The 23,671-nt window shown below is 44.9% G+C and overlaps 1 protein-coding gene across 1 annotated transcript in view; it reads right to left on the bottom strand.

Moving 5' to 3' along the window:
• LOC141264991 (macrophage mannose receptor 1-like) overlaps nucleotides 1-23,671 on the bottom strand; it is a 154,166-nt gene that overhangs the window by 8,608 nt on the left and 121,887 nt on the right. The window contains exons 23-26 of the mRNA XM_073677467.1: nucleotides 19,340-19,442; nucleotides 18,042-18,277; nucleotides 2,513-2,678; nucleotides 911-1,060 (exon numbers count right to left, since the gene is read on the bottom strand). Of these exons, the coding sequence (XP_073533568.1) occupies nucleotides 911-1,060; nucleotides 2,513-2,678; nucleotides 18,042-18,277; nucleotides 19,340-19,442 (655 nt within the window). The remainder of the gene's footprint in view (nucleotides 1-910; nucleotides 1,061-2,512; nucleotides 2,679-18,041; nucleotides 18,278-19,339; nucleotides 19,443-23,671) is intronic.

Raw genomic sequence — 23,671 nt, 5'->3', positions numbered from 1 at the left:
CAATTCAGATTGGAAATTCGATTTGCGTAGAATCAATTCGAATTGGCTGGGAAGGGGTTTAAAAAATTAGTAAGAGTAGGAACTTCTTGGACCTTCCCCTACCCGTCTACTTGACGCCAGTCCTCCGATTAGCTCTTCTATCTTCTGAAATTAATTTTTGCTAGGTTTGTCCAAAGTGAATAACAAAAAAAATTCAGATCCAGTTTTTCTGTAGAATTCGAGACAAATTCGGTTTGACCTCAAATCAATTCACTTATCTCCAATAGACGGAGAAGAAGGGTGGATGTTCGAATGAAAAAATCAGTGAGTCATCCACCTTCCCTCATGATGTAATGAGCACGCTGTGTCCTGTGTTGAACACAAGCCGTAAATGGACTTGGGACTAAATTGGATATCTACAGATCAGAAAACCTTTGATAATTATATTAGTAAGTCATAGAAATTGCTATTTTAAAGGGGACCTGCCCCTGGCTGTAAATATGGATTATTTTTACCTGGTGTAATTGACGTTTTTCTCCTGAATCTTGATTTGTTTTTCTTTTGTTTTTGCTCCTTTCCATTCTTGAGATATTACTGTATGTAAGCCTAGTCTTATTAGGCAAGTGTCCTCAAATCTTGATGAACACGCCCAGTTGGCGAACAAGACTAGATTTATATACAGGGAAGAGGGGCCATATCTCAGAAAATAAGAGATGCGGGGACAAAAGAAAAACTTCCAGATTCAGGAGTGTAGCCGACTGTCTTTAAGCATGTTGAAGTAAAACATTTTTAGTTGGACAAAACCTTTAACCAAAGAAAACATTAAGGCTCTCCTCCCCTTCTTCCAGATCATTTTCTTATGCCTAGATAATGAATGCAATGCCTTTGAGCTCCCATATGAGTGAAGGAAGGATATATTCCTAGAGCTCACCATTCCGAAGACATTCCATGGACGCTTGAGCCCAATTTCTAGTATATGATGATTCAAAAATATAACAATGACCACGGAAAGGTATCCAGGTCTTTCCACCAGATTCTGGGCATTTTCCAGGCTTTTGCGGTGGTTCAGTTGGAGCAATAACTTTAAGAAATAAAGTATTAGATATAATTACACATTGCTGTTTACATACCATAATTAAAATGAACCTCTCAAGTAAAATGACTCAATTAACCAGCAGATATGGGGTTAATCTGCAAGTTATTAGCGTTCTGACATCCTGCGGTGCCGGAACTGAGAGCCCCGCTGCCGGGAGGAAATTAATCTTATTCCCTCCGGCAGCATTTGGCAAAAGTGGTAGTGGTGACGCCGCCATGGTTTCTGTCACCGCTCAGTGTACAGAGAGTGGCAGGTGTAACCAACCCTTCGGCAATGACTGACAGCCAGCTCAGCATTACAGCTCAGGAGCGCCGTTACAGCCGCTGTGCTCTATACACTGAACGATGACTGAAATCGTGGTGGTGCCACCTCCATGACTGGAAGCCGAACGCTGCCGGAGGGAATAAAGCTCATTTTCTCTAGGCAGCGGGGGTCCAGTGTCGATGCCGCACACTGTCAGAATGCTATTAACCTGTAGATTTACCCTATATCTGCAGGTTAATAGGGTTATTTTACATGATAGGTTCCCTTTAACCCAATTTCACTGAGCATTGAGACAAAGTCTAAACTTTTTAAGTGGCTTCTTGTCCTATGACAGCCTACACCAACCCATCTTTGAAGGATGTTATAAATATCCTTACACTACTAAACAACTAGAACATAAATTCCAATGTTTTTTTCAGTACTTTTTGCTAACATTGCAGCACTTATTGAGACTACATCCTGATCCAGGTTTTCACCACCTATTTAAAGGGAGTCTATCAGCTCAAAATGATTGTTCAAACAAAGAATAGGTGTGCCTGGTGCACCCTAGACGTGGCCGAGCACTTCAGTGCACCCTCCCCCTTACTTGCTTTTCATCTTCTGCGCACCTGTGCTAGGTTTGAACAGTCATTTTGTGCTGACAGACTCCCTTTGTGGACAGTTCAACCTAGAATGACGCCCTCCAATTAGAGGCCACATAATAACCTCATGGGCTGCCTGTATAGTACAAAAAAGCATTTGCTTAAAGGGGTTGTGCACTTCCAGAAAATCTTGGTCTATTATAAAAATAAACAACAACTTGCTTTACTCACCCTCCCCGAGTCCAGTGCTGAGTCTCTGACAATGCTCCCAGCGTATTGGCTGCAGAGCTGATGTCACACCGACAGCTTGGCAGCCAATCAGTGAGCTTAAGTGCTCTGAGTGGATGTTCTGTTTACACAGGCAGAACCGCTGAGCTCACTTATTGGCTGTCGAAGTGATGTCAGCGCAGAAGTCAACAATGGAAGGGAACAACCTCTTTAACTACATGCAGTATATGCTGGCTTATTTTTGTCACCATTTAGGCTTAGTTCAGTTCTGGGTGATCCAGAGTTTAATGAAGGTATAAATTATAAGTAAACCATTGTATATACAACTTGCACATTCCACGTTAGACTTCCGGCTCTATCTTACCGTTCGTCTGTTTGCAGATTGCTGAATAATTCTCATCGCAAGAGGATGTCTTCCATTGTCCATCGATGTCCATATAAACGCAGGCATTTCTCTTCTTTGGCTCCCCCGAAGCCCATTTTGTGTAGCGCAACTTCCAGTTATCAACCCAGCGGTACATATTAGTAGTCTAGAACAATACGAAGATCCATAGATATGTGATTAAACAGGAATGGAAGTAGGAAAACATTGAATGGTTAAACATACAGAAAAGTGCTTTCCAGATATTGACGCATATTCTGTTTTTCTTTTTACATGTCAAAAGTGTTCTCAGAGGGCGGCCTAGCAGTTAGAGTGTAGCAGTAGTGAAGGAGATAGTTTTCACATGATACTAAAAAGGGTTAAAAGCAAGTTCCCATAGTTTGATCCCTCTGGGTTTGCAGTTTGGTCCAGGTGGGGTTAACTGTGACAACCAGCCCAGTAAAGGGATGGGGAACTCAGTGCTAGTGAGGAAGTGACAACAGTGAGTTGTGTGCCGTACTGCAGAAGAGCTGAAAGGCTCTATTTTGGCTTCTAGGGTAGACGTGGGTGTGGCGCCCCTGAGGGTTTGGTCGCCACAGAGGTACTGCATCTCACCCAGAGGTGTGGTATCTCACTCTCAGGTAAGGAAGGAGTACAGCTCGGGACCCTAACACCTGCATCCAACACATACCCACAAGTGGGGGTAGGGCGAGATTGCTCCTAAGGGAGAGCACAGTCCCGGGTCCCTAGCTGTTGGGAGGGGCTATGTAGTGGGTGTGGGTGGAGGAAGTAGCTAAGGGGAGCACATGAGAGGAAGGTATAAATAGAGAAGCCATCTTGTTTTAGTAGAGGCCAGTCCAGTCAGGAAGAACAGTCTACAGTGAGAGGAGTGGAGCAGGGCTCTGCAGGAGCTCTGCTCAGGCAGAGGGCCTGAGGAGAGGCCCGGGACTGAAAGAGAAGGAGAGAGGAGCAGGAAGGGCTCCAGGAACTAAGAAGGGACCCCAGGGGTACGGGCAGTGCTGGAGGCCACCCGTACGCCCGAATCTACCAGAAGGTGGAGGGGTCAGGCCACACAAAGGGGACCGTTCCCTCAACTAGCAGAGCACTCTATATCTCAACTAGAAACTGGAGGCTGCAGTATTTCAAGTCCTGCAGCCAACAGTCCATATCAGTCTCACCAAGAAGGTAGTTATAGAGGACCCAGGGGACGGAACAGACGTCACCCGACAAGGCCCGCAGGTACCGGATTGGAACACTTTGTTAGAACCTTGCTCTTAGGTTTTTTCTATTGCTGGTCACATGACCTTGTTGGCCTATTTAGTCCTGCTCCGCCCTTCTGGCTTTGCTGGACTTCATTGTATTACTACTCTTTAGCTAGCCGGTGCTCAGTATCTAACTCTGTTAGTTTGCTTGGTCTTCGGACCTCTGTGTTCTATATATTTTGTTTGTTCGTCTGTCTGCTACTATTTCTGTTAGGAGGTGTCCATTTTGCTTCCAGTCCCTAGTACTTGTAGGGATTCCTTCCCCACATCTATAGGTCTCCGTACAGACTAGCTGAGGACTTTAGCAGGTCTGATCGCAGGATCAGGTCCCCTGTTACATCGTAGGGATCAAGCTGAGTTCTATCGTAGGGACAGATCTCCTCTCTTTCCTTAGCTCTGGTAGCAGAACATAACAGTAAGTCCAGCCCGCAAATTCCCTAAGGAAAGATTTTTCTGTTCCATCATGGTGTCGGTTCTGGATTTGGCTAAACGCCTGCAGGGACTCTCTCTGGAGGTGGCCGAGCTCCATCAGCACGTGAGTAACTGTTCTGGAGCACATTTCTTGGAGCCTAAGGTACGTTTGCCTGATTTATTTTTTGGTGAACACCAAGAATTTTTTTCATTTAAAAATGCTTGCTTATTGTATTTTCGTTTGAGACCCAGGTCCTCTGGGGATGAATCCCAGCGCATAGGGTTCATAATGTCACTTTTGCGCAAAGAGCCTCAGGAGTGGGCCTTTTCTTTGCAACCTAGTGATACATGCTTTAGATCAGTGGATAGTTTTTTTTCTGCTTTGGGGCTATTATATGATGATCCTGATCGTGTCTCCTCTGCTGAGACTGAGTTGAGACGTTTGAGACAGGGATCAGGTAATGTGGAAAAATATTGTACTCATTTCCCTCGGTGGTCTACTCAAATAGGGTGGAACGATTCTGCTCTGAAGAGTCTGTTTCTTGCTGGGCTTAGTGAAAGGGTTAAAGATCTGCTAATTGCTTATCCCACACCTGAAGATTTGCAACAGGCTATGCAATTAGCTATACGGGTGGATAGGAGACTGCGTGCAAGGGTTAATGAGAGCAAATCCTCTGCTATGTCAGTTTCTGGTCATGAGAATGTGTGTACTAACAGTGGAGAGCCGATGGAGATTGGAGCGATGGCACCTCGCTCTCAAGAAAAAGACCGCAGATTTTCTGAAGGTTTGTGTTTCTATTGCGGAAATTCTGGTCATTTCATTAAAAGCTGTGTGCTTCGTATGAAGAAAGAAAAAAAAATGGTCAGTCATGCCCGTATTGCCTGTTTAAATTCCAAGGGTGTATTTTTAGCTGCCTCCACTATTGCTCAGGAAAAATTAATGGAATTTCGGGTGTTTGTCGATTGTGGGTCTACTCTGAATGTAATTGATGGGGGATTCTTGAAAAAACTCAATTTAAAACCCGAACCTTTGTCATCCCCCATTGCTGTGGTTTCTGTGGATGGCTCCCCTTTGAAGAATGTTACTCTCAAGGTCTGTGAATTTCCCCTCACTATTAATGGTGTTCACCATGAGAATTTGGATTTGGTAGTTTTGAATAACTTGCCTTCTCCGGTGGTGTTGGGATTGCCCTGGTTAAAATTGCACAATCCTGTACTGGATTGGTCTACCAATGAAATTAAATCCTGGAGCCATAAATGTTATGACAAGTGTTGTAACGGGCGTATTGCAGCTGTGGATAGGGGGGAATTGCCTGTTCCTATTCAGGATTTTTGGAGAGTTTTTTCTGAGAAGGAATCGCAGGTTTTGCCTCCCCATAGAGACTATGATTGTACTATTGAATTTGTCCCTGGAGCGACTCTTCCTAAGAGTCGTTTATTTAATCTTACTATTCCTGAGAGAAAGGCTTTGGAGGAATACATACAGACAAGTTTGGCCGCCGGTCACATTAGGCCCTCTAAGTCTCCTGTGGCGGTTGGATTTTTTTTTGTAAAAAAAAAGGACGGCGGTTTACGTCCTTGTCTGGATTTTCGTGAGATTAACAAAATTACTGTACGCAATCCTTACCCACTGCCATTGATTCATGATCTGTTTAACCAGTTAGTGGGGGCCAAGTGGTTCTCTAAAATTGACCTTCGGGGGGCATACAATCTGTTGCGCATGAAGGAGGGTGACGAATGGAAGACTGCTTTTAACACTCCTGTGGGTCATTTTGAGAATTTGGTTATGCCTTTTGGTCTTACTAATGCTCCTGCATTTTTTCAGAATCTTATTAATGACATCCTTAGACCTTTGATCGGCAAAAATGTGGTTGTGTATTTGGATGACATTTTGATTTATTCGCCGGATCTGGAGTCTCATTGGCGGAGCATACGTGAGGTATTACAGTTATTAATGGACAATTCACTTTTTGCTAAGCTGGAGAAATGTGAGTTCGCTGTACAGAGAATTAGTTTTTTGGGCTACATTATCTCCAGCGAAGGTTTTGAGATGGACCCGGTGAAAGTTCAAGCTGTGCAGGAATGGCCTAGGCCTATTGGTTTGAAGTCGATACAGAGGTTTTTGGGTTTCGCCAATTATTATAGAAAATTCATTAAAAATTTTTCTATTATTGTCAAACCTCTGACCGATCTCACCAGGAAAGGTGCTGATGCGGTTCAGTGGCCTTCTGAGGCCATTGAAGCTTTTGAGTATCTCAAGGAGAGGTTCACCTCTGCTCCCATCCTTATGCAGCCTGATGTGACTAAGCCGTTTTTGGTTGAGGTTGATGCTTCCTCTGTGGGGGTTGGCGCAGTATTGTCTCAGGATAACGGGGATGGAGTACATCCCTGTGCCTTTTTTTCAAAAAATTTTTCGGAGACTGAACTGAATTACGATATTGGTAATCGGGAATTATTGGCTATTAAACTCGCATTTGAACACTGGCGCCACCTCTTGGAAGGTGCTGAATTTCCCGTTCAGGTTTTTACGGATCATAAAAATCTGATATATCTTGATGCTGCCAAGCGCCTGAATGCCCGTCAGGCTAGGTGGGCACTGTTTTTCTCGCGGTTTAATTTTTCCGTTACTTACATCCCAGGTACTAAGAATGTTAAGGCGGATGCCTTGTCTCGCAGTTTTTCTCCCATAGTCGGTGCTGAGAAAGAGGAGAACATTTTACAAGAAGGTGTTGTGATAGCTGCTTTGGACTCCGTTTTGGAAGATGAGATTCTTAAAGCACAGGAGAATGCCCCATCTAACACTCCCCATGGGAGGTTGTTTGTGCCTGGGACCTTTAGGAGAGATTTGTTTGTTGAGTGTCACGAATCTCGGTTGGCAGGTCATCCCGGAATCTCTGAGACCAAGAGACTGGTGGGTCGCAGTTTTTGGTGGCCTGGATGGCAGAAGGAAGTCATTAAGTGGGTGCGTCAATGTACTATATGTGCTAGATCTAAGTCCTCACATACTCCTGCTGCGGGGTTGCTTTGCCCTCTGGAGGTTCCCAGTGCTCCTTGGACACATTTGGCTATGGACTTTATAACTGACCTTCCCCCCTCTGAGGGTTTTACTGTCATCTGGGTGGTCGTGGACCGTTTTAGCAAGATGTGTCACTTGGTTCCCTTCGTCAAACTGCCATGCGCTAAGACTCTCGCTAAGGCCTTTGTCAAGGAAATTGTCAGACTTCATGGAGTTCCTACTGACATTGTTTCTGATAGGGGACCTCAGTTCGTGGCTCGTTTTTGGCGCGCCTTTTGTGACAGGTTGGGAGTTCATTTGTCGTTCTCATCCGGATATCATCCTGAATCTAATGGCCAGACAGAAAGGAAAAACCAGGATGTTGAGCAGTTCTTGCGTTGTTTTGTGGCAGACAATCAAGAGGGGTGGTCTGAGTTTCTGCCACTTGCTGAATTTGCTCTGAACAATCATACATCTTCTTCTGCTGGTTGTTCGCCTTTTTTTTGTTGTTCTGGGAGACATCCGTCGTTTGGGTCGTTCTCCAAGTTGGTATCTGCCGTGCCTGAGGAGGAGAATTTTTCCGGCAATTTGGAGAGAGTTTGGACGGATGTGCGTGGTAATCTTCAGGAGGCTAACAGAAAATCTAAAGACTACTTTGATAGGAAACGACAGGAGGTTTTGTTCGCTGTTGGTGACATGGTTTGGTTGTCCTCTAGGAATCTGCGGTTGAGGATTCCTTCTAAGAAATTGGGTCCCAAGTTTGTAGGGCCCTTTAAGGTGCTTCAGGTTGTCAACCAATCTGCTGTTAGGTTGGAGGTTCCTACCTCCTGGAGAATTAATCCGGTGTTTCATGTCTCTCTGTTGAAAAAAGCTGTTGTGTCGGATTGTGACGCCTCTGCCTCTGTTCCTCCGGTGGTGGAGGACGGGGAATATGAAATTTCTCGCATCCTTAATTCTAGACGGTATAGAGGTAGTTTGCAGTATCTCGTGGCCTGGAAAGGTTTCGGACCCGAGGATAACTCATGGGTGAGGTCGGATGATGTTTCCGCGTCCAGACTTATCAGAGCGTTTCACAGGAGATTTCCTGATAAGCCTGGTCCTAGGGGATCCGGAGGATCCTCTTAGAAGGGGGGGTACTGTTAGAACCTTGCTCTTAGGTTTTTTCTATTGCTGGTCACATGACCTTGTTAGCCTATTTAGTCCTGCTCCGCCCTTCTGGCTTTGCTGGACTTCATTGTATTACTACTCTTTAGCTAGCCGGTGCTCAGTATCTAACTCTGTTAGTTTGCTTGGTCTTCGGACCTCTGTGTTTTATATATTTTGTTTGTTCGTCTGTCTGCTACTATTTCTGTTAGGAGGTGTCCATTTTGCTTCCAGTCCCTAGTACTTGTAGGGATTCCTTCCCCACATCTATAGGTCTCCGTACAGACTAGCTGAGGACTTTAGCAGGTCTGATCGCAGGATCAGGTCCCCTGTTATATCGTAGGGATCAAGTTGAGTTCTATCGTAGGGACAGATCTCCTCTCTTTCCTTAGCTCTGGTAGCAGAACATAACACACTTGGTATAAGGTGCAGGGAGACGGCCAGAGAGAGGACACAGAAGGGGGTCCCGCTAAGTACTCGGGAGATATCTGAGGGTTGCCCAAACCCCTCCCTCAGTAACCGCCGCACGACGAGGGAAGTTACGCTGGTAACTGTAACTTGGACTGCAATAACCGTGAGTAAAGACCCTGAGGACTGCACTCCACCGTCTCTGTGATTATTATCTGCACCATCACCCCTGCACTACAATGCCCAGCACCACCTATAACATCTACAACATCTCCACACTGCCCTGGAGCTAAGCTCTACCGGTTGGGGAGCGGAACCAACCCTGCTGCACTAACATCAGCTCCAGAGGTTCTGCACGGCAGCGGCGACTCCCTTTAGCCGCATACCACAGGTGGCGTCACGAACTTTGTAAATCCCCTGTAAATATTCCCCTTTGGATTGACCGCCCTTGGTCATGGACCGGGTCACCGCCACTGTGACATCTCCCCTAGCAACGATCGGCCCGGCACCGAGTACCCCACGTCCCAGGGGGCCCGTCATGGGCCTAGTATCCCAGAGAGTGGATCACCAGATAGAAGAATCCCTCCACAAGAGTCCCCTTAGCTGGCCTGGGAAACTCAAGAGAGTCATTGAGGACCCAGGAGCACATTCTGTCTGCGGGCTGCAGAAGAAGTTAGGACTCAAGTCTAGGACGTGGCAAGAACTAGGATCTGGATATACTGTCGTTGATGAGGAAGATTCTCTAGGACTAGAGAGCAAAGCAACAGCGATGCTTCACCTAAATTGGGAACCAGGGCTGAAGTTGTATCAAGTACCTGTGGGAAAGATGACAACCCATTGTGCCTTATCCTTTATACCTGCCTGTAGATACTGTAAAAACTGCCAGTTACTAAATAAAGTTCCAGTTGTTGTTATGAATTTTGTGTCCTCTGAATTCATTGCTGCCCTGGTTCCACAAGAGTAATACCTGGAGTCAGAAGAGACCGGCTGGTCAGAAGTAAGTGGAAAATACGACATACACAGCAGAACATCAGAGCGAGGACACGCTTTGTCTGTAGGGTGCCAAAGAGAGCATGGGCTACAGCTCACCCACGACTACCTCGCTGGGGCACCTTACAAGTACAGGTGTTTTTTTTTTTAAGGCACCCGGGTCCTTGGTTCAATTGTAAACAAGGAATATATCTGGACTAACAATCAACACTAACCCTTAAAAACCTGTCGGCAGAGCGTGTTTTAGGACCTAATGTGGTGGTCCTGTGTACTGGACTTACCGTAATTATGTCCCGACCTGGTTATAGTTATATTTTATGACCCCGTTTGGGTCTTGCATTTTATCATCTGCTCTTTATGTTTATATATTTTTATTTATTATTATCATTTAAAGACTTTATTTTTAACTTTTAAAGGACATAGCCAATTTTCTTTTTTGCAGTTTCCTTTTTCTAAGAGGCATCACTGTTTTATGTTTCCATTGACATAGTCTTAGGAAGGTGGTGATGAGCTATGGTTTTGATGACACCATTTGTTTTACCATATAATGTATTGAAAACGGAGAAAAAAAATCTCAAGTGTACTGAAATAATGAAAAAAATAAAAAAACATGCAATTCCGCCATTGTTTTTTGGGTTTGTTTTAATGATGCTCATTATTTGGTAAAAATTGGTTTGTATCACCATTTTAAAAGGCCAATTCCTTTTCTTATTTCTCCGTTGAAGTGTAGAAAATGCAAAACCCCAGTTTGATATTTCGATTTCTTTCTTTACTGGGTTTACTTTATGGGTTGTGCAATTTCATATTTTGATAGATCGGACTTTTACAGTTCCGGCAATACTAAATATGTTTATTTTTTTATTTCTTTATGGGCCTCCCAGGAGTCCTAATATGACAGCAACTACAGATGTCAGGAGGCCCTCAACTGCCATATCAACTCATCAGCATTGAGCAATCACATAATTGGGGAGGGTGGCAGTGGGTGCCCGACCATTCTTGCACCATTTAATTGCCGATCTCAGAGATTGACAGCAGCATTTAAGTGGTTAAATAGTAGTGATTAGGGCTAGTTCCAGTTGCTACTGTTAGTGTCAGATGCTGGCTGTATTTACCTGACATAAAACTCCTTGAAATGTTGCAAAAATTTTCAAAAATTCAAAAATTTAATGACTTTCGGCATTTTTTTGGCAATTCTGGTCTGTCAAGCTTTTCCAACTTTATAAAAAGTAGGAGGAACCGGGGCGAGGGCATGGTGTAGCTAAATCCATCAGACAATATTCATGATAATTTGATAATATATACCACAAAACTGGTGTATGACTGAAATGTACACCCGCCCCTAACTGTAGTAACATTTTTGGTGCAGGCGCACAGTTGTAAGATGCACCAAATATATTAAGAGGCGCACGCATATTAATAAATTTGGCACATCTTACTCTGGCACTGCCATCATTAAGACTGTAACGCCAGTCTCGAATTTGCCAGAACTGACCCAGTGTCTCAGTAACAATCACAGCTAATTCCTTGACCAAAAGAGACAGGGTTTATGTAAATCGTGCCAATAAGTTACCGGTCGGTCCTGCCTGGTATGGGGGCATTCTCAAGTGGGACTGTGGTTGGGAATAAATGTTCCCATTTTGCCAGCAGCAATGTTGATGTGTATATATATATATACAGTTATATGAAAAAGTTTGGGCACCCCTATTAATCTTAAGCTTAATGTTTTATAAAAATTGTTTTTTTTGCAACAGCTATTTCAGTTTGATATATGTAATAACTGTTGGACACAGTAATGTTTCTGCCTTGAAATGAGGTTTATTGTACTAACAGAAAATGTGCAATCTGCATTCAAACAAGATTTGACAGGTGCATAAGTATGGGCACCCTTATCATTTTCTTGTTTTAAATACTCCTACCTACTTTTTACTGACTTACTAAAGCACTTTTTTTGGTTTTGTAACCTCATTCAGCTTTGAACTTCATAGCCAGGTGTATGCAATCATGAGAAAAGCTACTTAAAGTGGCCACTTGCAAGTTGTTCTCCTGTTTGAATCTCCTCTGAAGAGTGGCATCATGGGCTCCTCAAAACAACTGTCAAATGATCTGAAAACAAAGATTATTCAACATAGTTGTTCAGGGGAAGAATACAAAAAGCTGTCTCAGAGATTTAACCTGTCAGTTTCCACTGTGAGGAACATAGTAAGGAAATGGAAGAACACAGGGACAGTTCTTGTTAAGGCCAGAAGTGGCAGGCCAAGAAAAACATCAGAAAGGCAGAGAAGAAGAATGGTGAGATCAGTCAAGGATAATCCTCAGACCACCTCCAGAGAGCTGCAGCATCAACTTGCTGCAGATGGTGTCACTGTGCATCGGTCAACTATACAACGCACTCTTCACAAGGAGAATCTGTATGGGAGAGTGATGCGAAAGAAGCCGTTTCTGCAAGCACGCCACAAACAGAGTCGGCTGAGGTATGCAAAAGCACATTTGGAGAAGCCAATTTCTTTTTGGAAGAAGGTCCTGTGGACTGATGAAACCAAGATTGAGTTGTTTGGTCATACAAAAAGGCGTTATGCATGGCGGCAAAAAAATACAGCATTCCAAGAAAAACACTTGCTGCCCACAGTAAAATTTGGTAGAGGTTCCATCATGCTTTGGGGCTGTGTGGCCAATGCCGGCACCGGGAATCTTGTTAAAGTTGAGGGACACATGGATTCCACTCAGTATCAGCAGATTCTTGACAATAATGTTCAAGAATCAGTGATAAAGTTGAAGTTACGCAGGGGATGGATCTTTCAACAAGACAATGATCCAAAACTCTGCTCCAAATCTACTCAGGCATTCATGCAGAGGAACAATTACAATGTTCTGGAATGGCCATCCCAGCCCCCAGACCTGAATATCATTGAACATCTGTGGGATCATTTGAAGAGGGCTGTCCATGCTCGGCGACCATCAAACTTTACTGAACTGGAATTGTTTTGTAAAGAGGAATAGTCAAAAATACCTTCATCCAGGATCCAGGAAATCATTAAAAGCTACAGGAAGTGACTAGAGGCTGTTATTTTTGCAAAAGGAGGATCTACTAAATATTAATGTTACTTTTCTGACGAGGTGCCCATACTTATGCACCTGTCAAATTTTGTTTGAATGCAGATTGCACATTTTCTGTTAGTACAATAAACCTCATTTCAAGGCAGAAACATTACTGTGTCCAACAGTTATTACATATATCAAACTGAAATAGCTGTTGCAAAAACACCAATTTTTATAAAACATTAAGCTTAAGATTAATAGGGGTGCCCAAACTTTTTCATATAACTGTATATATACGTATATATATATATATATATATATATATATATATATATATATATATATATATATATATATATATATATATATATATATATACAGCTCTGGAAAAAATTAAATTAAATTTTTCTCTTTATAGGTATATTTTTGAGTAAAATGTACATTGTTGTTTTAGTCTATAAACTACTGACAACATGTATCCGAAATTCAAAGCTAAAAAATCTGTATTTATTTTCAGCAAATGATAAAGCTTATTTTTTGCCAGAGCTGTATATGTCTTTTTTAATTTTTGATAATTACTAGTATTCTCGGGACATTTGCTGGAATTTATGAAAAAACACTGTTGTTGCCTATACCAGCCAATCACAGAACAGCTTTCAATTTTTCTGTCACTTTTGCAAAATTAAAACTGTGCTGTGATTGGTTTCAATGACCAACAAAGACAGTTTCCTTAGACGGTTTTTATAAATGTGCTCCAATGTGTTTTGGGAAGTGCTAACATTGTGGTGTGGTAAATATTTATACTTTGCTTTGATTATTATTTAGACACATAGGCGGATTATAATGAGGGCAATCCGGGCTACCGCCCGGGGCCCAAAGCCTGCAGGGGGCCCGCGGCTCCGGAGCGGGGTGTCTAATGCCGTGGCGGGAGGGGGGGCCGCTCCCCCAGCAGTGGCGCATGGCCGCTACTTCTTCATCGGCCGGGCCAGCACTGCAGCAGTTAACTTCCCTGTGCTGGCCCGGCCGCGCCACTGCTAGGAGACACAGTCCTGTGCGCGGCCGTGTCTCCTAGGTGTGATGTCACACAGTGCGCGCCCGGCCTGCACTGCTGCAATGGAGAAGTCGGAGCAGGCAGGAGGAATGGAGCCGGGGCATGGTGAGTCTGTGTGTGTATGTGTGTGTATGTGTATGTGTGTGTATGTGTGTATGTATATGTGTGTGTGTGTGTGTGCAGGCAGATATCATTGTGTGATGTCTGTTTATATGTATTTTTGTGTTTCAAATGTGTTTATGCGTGTATGTATATGTCTGTATATGTTTGTGTGTGTGCGTGACTGCATGCGTGACTGCGTGCGGCCTCCTGCTAAGTATAGTTGGCGCCGTGCGGCCTCCTGCTGTCTCTGGGGGGGCGCCGTGCAGCCTCCCACTATGTATAGATGGCGCCGTGCGGCCTCCCGCTGTGTACAGATGGCACCGTGCGGCCCCCTGCTGTGTATAGATGGCGCCGTGCGGCCATCTGCTGTATATAGATGGCGCCGTGCGGCCCCCTGCTGTGTATAGATGGCGCCATGCGGCCTCCTGCTGTGTATAGATGGTGCCGTGCAGCCTCCTGCTGTGTATAGACGGCGCCGTGCGGCCTCCTGCTGTGTATAGATGGCTACGTGCGGCCTCCTGCTGAGTATAGATGGCGCCGTGCGGCCTCCTGCTGTCTCTGGGGGGGGCGCCGTGCGGCCTCCCGCTGTGTATAGATGGCGCCGTGCGGCCTCCTGCTGTGTATAGATGGCGCCGTGCGGCCTCCTGCTGTGTATAGATGGCGCCGTGCGGCCTCCTGCTGTGTATAGATGGCGCCGTGCGGCCTACTGCTGTGTATAGATGGCTACGTGCGGCCTCGTGCTGAGTATAGATGGCGCCGTGCGGCCTCCTGCTGTCTCTGGGGGGGGGCGCCGTGCGGCCTCCCGCTGTGTATGGATGGCGCCGTGCGGCCTCCTGCTGTGTATAGATGGCGCCGTCCGGATTCCCGCTGTGTATAGATGGCTACGTGCGGCCTCCCGTTGTGTATAGATGGCTACGTGCGGCCTCCTGCTGTGTATATGTAGCACCCCGAGGGTTCGGTTGCTACAGAGGTATTGCATCTCACCCAGATGTGCGATATCTCACTTCCAGGTAAGGATGGAGTGTGGCTCAGGACCCTAACACCCACATGCACTACACCACATTTCCGGGGGACAGCTCGACGGTGCTCCCATTAGTTATGCAGGCACGAGTGAGCATGTCCCTGGCTGGAGTGGGGGGAGGGAACACCTAGAGAAGGGAACCCGGTAGTGTGTGCGTGGGGGAAGTAGATCCTGGGTGCACTCTGTACAGGAGTATAAAGGGAGGCACCATCTTGGAAAGGGAGTGAGTTGAGAGAGGAGAAGACAGGGAGCAGAGCTGCTTTATGGGCTCTGCTCCACAGGCAGGCCCTGTCAGGAGGCCTGAGCCTGGAGGAGGAAGAGGAGCAGACTGGGCTCCAGAAAGGAAAGAGGGGACCCCAGGGGTGTGGACTGGCTGGAAGCCACCACACGCCCGCCGCTACCTGAGTAGGGGGGTCAGGTCAAGAAGATGGGAACCGGATCCCAAATTAGTGGAGGAGAGAAACTACCCTCAACTAAGAACCGGAGGCTGCGACATTACATGTGGAGCAGCCCCTCACCACACCCGCTAGAAAGGCACCACATAGGACCTGGGAAACGCAGGCCAACGTTTGCCCACCAAGAAGGTCCGAGGCAGCTGGACATAAGCGTGGTCACTAGTGGGGTTGAAGACCAGAAACAGGGGACATAAAGGGGGTCCTGCAAAGCACTCCGGAAAGACCTGGGAGTTGACCTAGCCCCTCGCCTGGTGAGCACAGCGCGACACAGGCGGCCACCTCTGCAGCGGTGGCCTGGAGCAGTAACCGAGTAACCGTGAGTAAAGACCCTGAACTGCACCACCAAGACTCCGAGTTGTGTTTGTTGCGCTCGTGTACCACCATCACCCCCATCATCTATCCGCGCTGCCCTGAGGCCATACCCCTCCCGTTGGGGGTTATACCACCACGCTGCACATCCTTATACACCTGGCCTCAGTGGACTGTTCTGCAGCGGCGGCTTCAAAGCCGCACTCAACGGGTGGCGTAGTCGATCACAGAAACAACATCCAACATCTACTGCCATAGACTGCCACTTAGTTTGACTCCCTGGGCACGGACCGGGTCACCGCCACGAGACTACTACCCCCATCTGATCCGGCTCCGGGTAAGCTCTCCCGTGCGCGCGATGCCGCGCGAAGCAGCAGGACCAGGGGCGCGTCATATAGATGGCTACGTGCGGCCTCCCGCTGTGTATAGATGGCACTGTGCAGCCTCCCGCTGTGTATAGATGGCTACGTGTGCTCAATATTGAGTCATACAATTAATGTAAGGCTATGTGCCCACGATACCGAAATGTTCCGGATTTTTTTTGAGCATTTCTGCATCTCCCTGGCAGAAAAAACGCATGCGGATTTTACATGCGGATTGTACATGCGGATTTTACATGCAGATTGTACATGCATTTTCCTGCCAGGGACAAGCAGATGTGAAGCGTTCTTCACTTGCATTTCCGCATGCGGGTTGACAAGTGCTTTCCAAGCGATTTTAGCATCACTTGGAAAGTGCTTGACAACTTGGTTACACTATATAATGTAAATCCATGCAACCAGCATGGATTTATATAGTGTGACCGTAAAAGAAGGGTAAAATATAAAAAATATATACTTACCTTCTGATGGCTTGCCGACGTCAGCGGTCGCGTAACCCGTCACATGACTAAATGACGTCACGGCAGGTCCTTTTCAGACCATCGCGAGCTGCCGGCAAGCCAGGACGCATCGGATAAAGACACCAGGGGCCATCAGAAGGTAAGTATAATATTTATTTTATTATTTTATTCTTTTTTACAGGTTCTATGGTACCCGGGTCCGGAGGAGAGTCTCCTGTCCTCCACACCCGGGTACCATCCGCACATTGAAACGCATGGATTCCGCATCTACAGATGCAGGGATGCGGATTCCATGCGTTCTAATGCAAGTCAAAACGCCGCAAAATAATTGCTAATGCTGCGGATTTTTCCGCAATGATAATCCGCAGCGGAAATTTCCGCAGCATGTGCAAAGCACATGCGGATTATCATTGGGGAACATGGCAGACCTTCTACCAAGCGTTTTTTAAGCGTTTCTGCAGCGGAATTGCTGCTGCGGAAACGCTTAAAAAACGCATAGTCGGCACACAGTCTAAAAAAATATATTATAATTAATATTGTGTCAAATTAATTTCACGTGAACTATCACATGATCTATCACAGGGGATCATGTGACATGTTACGTGATAAATCAGGTGTGTGTGTGTGTGTGGGGGGGAGCCCGCGCCTTCTAAACTGCCCGGGGCCATTGCTACTCTTAATCCACCCCTGTTTAGACAGTTCATATATCTTTGATAATTTTGTATTTTAGTATTAGCTTTATAAGTGTTATTCATAAAAGAAATAACACAGGGCGTTTTCTCTGATATAACGGTGTCTTTCTGTTAAGTTTCCTTTGTTACAGAAGGTATAGGAAAAGCTGGGTAGAATAGTTTCAAGGACTTCTGCAGCCATTTCCATAATTTACGACTTTGTTATTCTCAACTTACATAGTTTCTACGTTAGGTAATGTAAAGCCTGGAAAGCCATTCCCCTTTTCCTTATCTCTGTGGTTGTAATAAAGACTTGTGACTGGGCATCTGAGAGCAGACAAGCCTGGGACACAGACAGAAACCTGTTGTGTGCCCTTGTCTCCGATCAATCGACTCTCTGATTTGATCAAAACTGGCAAACTTGTGAAATCTTTTGAGTTTCTCCTAAAACTTTTCATATAGGTTTCCACATAAATTGGAATTTGTAAAATCTACATGCGGCAAAATTATTCAAACTGTCTGAAAGAAAAAACTGTGCTTGCTGTCCATGGCAACCAATCGCACTACAGCTTTCATTTTACCTGAGATGTTAGAAAAATGAAAGCTTAGCTCTGATTGGTCGCTGAGGGCAACAAATACAGTTTTGCTTTTAGGCACTTTTAAAACATGAGACCCACTTTTCTGTGGGATTCCTCCGAGTATTGAAATTCCTATGAAATGATCCTAGTGTGATATTGGGAGATAGGGGGTCTTAGGGTGTGGACGAGTAAACATGAAATAACGTCAATATTCTGAACCTGGACAGCCCCTTTATTTTACATTCACTCTTATATATACCTTATTGGTACTGCTTAAGCCGATCCAGAAAGGCTCTTTATGTTTGGCTAAATGGAGCTTTAGAAAAGACGTCGTGTATTCATCTAAGACGCTGGTTAGTTCTGAATCTGTGCTCTTGCACACGCGACGCGCTTCGTCCCACTTCATCTTGCTTTTCACAAAGCTGTAGCTGGCATCACCATATTTATACTGGTTAGAGGCTGAAGCTGTGGTGGGATTGGCTCGTGTATTCGGGTCTAAATAGTAAAGAATCGAGAAGGGTTTAACAAGAATGCAACAGAAAGGCAATGGTAAAAATCCCCAAAATATCATTCTTTTAGGTTTATTTTCTCTGGTTGGACTAGTCCTCTATTGCACTAGACAATATTCTGGGGGCCCAGTCAAACACAACAACGTGGCCCAACAAAACAGTGCCCATAAGGTTCAAAAGATGAAACAGTCACGAGACTGCTGTGAGCTTTGACAATGTTATTTCCCAGCAAAGTTTACAATATTGTATGCTTGTTCTGTGCAGTCAAATGGTGGCGCATAGAATAATGTAGTCTTGGGGACCAGTATACCCAAGACCGACACTGTTAATTACTACTGATTGTGTATTTTTTATACAATATCTAAAGGTAAGTGCCCACGATCCGTAATAGCAGCGTTTTGAACGCAGCTCACCTGCACTGCGTCGAAACACTGCGCTCTAAATTAGAAGCACAGAGGATGGGATTTATAGAAATCCCATGCCCACTGTGCTTCTATTTGATGCCGTGTAAATTCTCCCGCGGCGCGGGTTTTTGAGCCAAAGCACGTCAATTTCTGTTACGGAGATGCTGGTCTCCAAATCAGAAATTTCCTCAGTAGAATGTATTGGATGCCGTAACTCATTGAACACATGTGAATTTACCTGCGTGATCGGATGCGTCCAAAGCGCTGCTATATCCTGATCGTGGGCACACAGCCTTAGACTACATCTCCACGATGAGTTTTTAACCTCTTCACTCACTGGCCATTTTCCGTTTTTAAAGTTAAATACCATTGTAAATGTTTAACCAGAAAATTGGTGTCAGAAAGAAAATGAAGTTATATTCTCCCTGCAGCCGCTCGCTTCCAGTCAAGTAGGTTGTCCTGGGGGGAATGAGCAGTCACCACTTTGTACTTAGTGAGCACTATGTAATCACACCCACTGATCCTTGACTGACATCCCGTTCTGCAGTGTGTATGATGATTGAACAGATGCATGCAGTTAATTTTAAAATCTGCCTCTTTCTTATTTGTTAGACTTTGGCACTAGTTATTTCTATGCAGTTTACCTTTTGATTTCTGGCAGATGTATCCTTTGCTCTGCTCACATTCTTCCTCAGTCCATGTCCCGGCGTCCATTACAGCTCCACGTTTCATAGCTACGCAGTCAGTCTATCATAAAATACAGGCATTTACTTTTGAAAACAGGGAAAGTTGAATCTTTTCATGATCGCCCTCGTGACTGAAAGACCAAGAATAAGACCACTTTCACACATTCAGTATTTGGTCAGTTTTTTATATCAGTATTTGTAAGCCAAAACCAGGAGTGAAGCAATCAAAGGAAAAGTATAATAGAAACACGTCACCACTTCTGCATTTTTCACCCACTCATGGTCTGGGCTTACAAATACTGATGTAAATTACTGTTACTGACCAAATCCTGAATGTGCTAATGAGGCTTAAAGTTCATTTCTTCACAGCAGCGGGGCTCTCGGGTTAATAGCAGTTTTTTACATGACAGGTTCCTTTTAAGTTGTGGTAATCCAGTGTATCAGGAATCAATCAATTCACAATCACACTGACTCTGCAGGTCCTGAACCTCACTATCATTTGTTTCTATATATTGTTGCTCATGGACTGAGACTACAACTTCTATTTTGTATGTTCATTGGTACTGCAGTAGTTCACCACAATAAGACTTAACTTTCTCTATCACTGTAAAATTGAGCTGTGCACTTTGACCTACTATTTCTAGGCAGCAAAATATGAAAATAGTTGCTGCTTTCCCTGCCCTCATCTTTTATAGGGCCTGTGATGGTCCCCATTTAATTACTTTGCTAGACCATGCGATGTGATAGCTGCAAGTCAAATATGGAGAGGCCTGCGTGGCGAAACCTGACACCATAAGCCTGCTCTGTGACGTTTACAATATTCAGTAATGTGTAAAATGGCAGTGGACATTTTTGTTGTGCAATTCTCATGAATGTAATTGCAAAATGTTCGAATTCGTTGGGACCTAAGGAGGTTTTCTGTTCAGGTCTCCCCTTGTATTACATTGACAAACCATTAGCTATTGTAGGGATTCACGCTCTCAGGTGGGCATTAGAGTTCACACAGGCACCAGATTCTTTTGTCAAAACAGAGCAAGGTTTATTGAACTCCATAAACTTACATGCATTTTTAAATGAAAACAGTCTTTTTGGGTACAAACATAATAACAACAATCACAATTCCTTTTTCAATGAGGGCAAAGCAATAACAGGATCTCACCCAGACAGCAATTCAGGTCCTGCTTCAAGAGCAGTGTGGTCACCTTCACTGGTTACTTACCAGCTCCAACACCTCACACTGCTCAGTTTCCCTATCTAAACGAGCCTCAAATGAACACATGCCCTGAGTCTAGTCATAGCTAACCAGGTGCACCTAATCAAAAACTCTAGTGCTAGGATTTATCCCTGTCCTAATTGGCTTTCCTACACTATATAATACTTATTTTTTTCCCTGCAGTAACTGTACGGGAATTAAACGTTTGCTATTATGTTCCCTCAGGGATTGCAGGTTTTTGCTGGGGTTCTTAGAAGTGTGATATCTCATACAAGTGACACTTTTATTAAAAAAAAATTCAAGAATGGAAAAACCGCTTTAGGTTAATTGCTCATTGAGCGTTTTTGCTGCGTTTTTGCTGCGTTTTTTCTGTGCGGAAATGCACCAAAAACGCTATGTAATCCATCTGCCAGCTAATGCAATGGCAATCCTGATGTGCTGTGCACATGATGCCGAAGTTTCTGCTCAGGATTGTCATTGCATTAAAATACGCAGCATGTCCATTCTTTCTAGTGTTTCTGCAGCACAACAACACTTAAAGAATGGTACCCGGGCCGGGGAAGAAGACTACTTCTCCCATCATCCGACTGCCGCTCCCACCGTCCTCCTGATGTCCCCCGGCGCTTGCTGCTGCCGGCTGATTTCACGCGAATTCATCAGCTGAAGATCAGCTGAGAGCTCCGGGACCTCAGTTTATGGAACCGGTGCTGTGTGGGAATATTCTCACAAATGTTCCCACGCAGTACTGATGCAGTATAAGGTCACCAGAGCTGATCAGCTGTTCTTCAGCTGATGAACTCACCTGACCTCAGCCTGCAGCACAGCCATGTACACTGACAGGAGTGATTTTACACTGTCTTCTACAGCAGTCACATCAGTGATTGATGTGGCTGCTGTAGAAGTGACTCGGATTATCGAGGGACAATATGGATTATGTCGTGATGGCGGACAGATGAGGGATATAGTTCGAGATATAGATCGAGGGCTTCGGAGACTGGCAGAATAATAAAAAAATTATTAAAACTGTGTGTAATTTTATTTCAATACAATACTTTATTCTGGTGGTGTCTTTATTGAAAAAGCGTTGAAAACTTTACTATGGGGTTAGTAATGGGGGTATCTTATAGACATCTCTCCATTCCTAACCTGGGCTTCATGTCAGCCACCAATACGAGGCTGACATGAACCCCTACCCCAGTACCCCAATCGCCACCACTACACGGCAGTGGGAAGGGCGGAGCCTAAGAGCCAGATTTGGCGCATCTTACGGATGCGCCATTTCTGGTACTGCTGAGGAGTGATATTATTAGCCAATGTGGGGGCTAGTATCCATGGCCCATTCCCTGGCTATTAATATCAGCCCGCAGCTGTCTCTTTAGCCTTTTCTGGTTAGATTTTTATAGGGGCACTCTACGTAAAATTTTTTCTGGGGTCCCTCTGTAATCTAGCCAGTAAAGGCTATGCAAATAGCTGTGGGCTGTTATTATTAGCCAGGGAACATGTTTGAATAATGGCCCCTTCCCCGGCTATTAACCCCTTTCCGACTACGTCAATAATGGTATGTACCTGTGCCATGGGACTTACGGACCAGTTACGTACTATTACGCATAATGCGATCGCGCCTGCACACAAGGAGCGATCACCGCCGGGTGTCAGCTGATTGTCACAGCTGACACCCGGTGCTATGTGCCAGGAGCAGTCCCGCACCACTCCCAGCACATTAACCCCCGCAATGCTGCGATCAAAGTCTATCGCAGAATTGCGGGGGCAAGGGGGGAGGTAAGCGCTGGTACTCACCTCCTCTCCGGCCTCCAGTGATATCTGTGGCGGCTCCTGGATGTTGTCATGATGACCCAATGTCGTCATGACAACATCAGGGTCACCAGGAGACAAGAAGTTACTTTGGTCATGCGCAGTGCATGACCAAAGTAATGTCTCCCCTGTGTGCAGCGCTAACAGGCTGCATAGCATAGAGAGCTGCTGCTCTCTATGCTATACAGCCGATCAGGCTGCAAAAAGTGAAAGTCCTATAGTGGAACATAGTGTAAAAGTAAAAAAAAGTATAGTATCGCCACGTCCGGAACGACCTGACCTATAAAACTATCCCACTAGTTAACCCCTTTAGTGAACAACACGGTAAAAAATAAAAATAAAAAACGAAGCAAAAAACAATGCTTTATCATCATACTGCCAAGCAAAAAATGGAATAACATGCGATTAAAAAGACGAATATAAATCAAAATGGTACCGCTGAAAACGTCATCTTGTCCTGCAAAAAACAAGCTGCCATACAGCTCCATCATCCGAAAAATAAAAAAGTTATAGCTCTCAGAATAAAGCGATACAAAAAAGTATTTTTTCTAGAAAATAGTTTTTTTTGTGTAAAAGCGCCAAAACATAAAAAAAAATATAAATGCGGTATCGCTGTAAACGTACTGACCCGAAGAATAAACTGCCTTATCAATTTTACCACACGTGGAACGGTATAAAAAAAAACGAAAAAACAATTCCGGAATTGCTGGCTTTTGTTTATTCTACCTCCCAAAAATCGGAATAGAAAATGATCAAAAAATGTTGCATGCCTGAAAATGGTATGCAAAAACTAGTCTGCAAAGAAAAGCATCTTTTAGTGTGTGACAGCTTTCAACCATAAAAACCCGATATGAATCTGGTATCGCTGTAATCACACCGACCCGAATAATAAAGTCGTCTAATCACTTATACCGCATGAGGAAAGGCGTAAAAAATAAACTCTAGGGTTAGGGCTGTATTAGGGTTGGGGTTAGGGTTGGGCTAGGGTTAGGATTGTGCTAGGGTTAGGGTTGTGCTAGGGTTAGGGTTGTGCTAGGGTTAGTGTTGGGCAGGGTTAGGGTTGGGCTAGGGATAGGGTTTGACTAGGGTTAGGGTTGGGCTAGGGTTAGGGTTGGGCTAGGGTTAGAGGTGTAATAGGGTTGGGGTTAGGATTGGGCTAGGGTTATGGTTGTGCTAGGGTTAGGGTTGTGCTAGGGTTAGGGTTGGGCTAGGGTTAGGGTTGGGCTAGGGTTAGGGTTGGGCGAGGGTTAGGGTTGGGCGAGGGT

The sequence above is a fragment of the Phyllobates terribilis genome, unplaced genomic scaffold (assembly GCF_046119375.1).
Source record: "Phyllobates terribilis strain yellow unplaced genomic scaffold, ASM4611937v1 Scaffold_4__5_contigs__length_816908805, whole genome shotgun sequence".
NCBI lineage: Eukaryota > Metazoa > Chordata > Amphibia > Anura > Dendrobatidae > Phyllobates > Phyllobates terribilis.
Note: the sequence above shows the minus strand (reverse complement) of the source record. Positions and strands in the feature narration are given on the sequence as shown.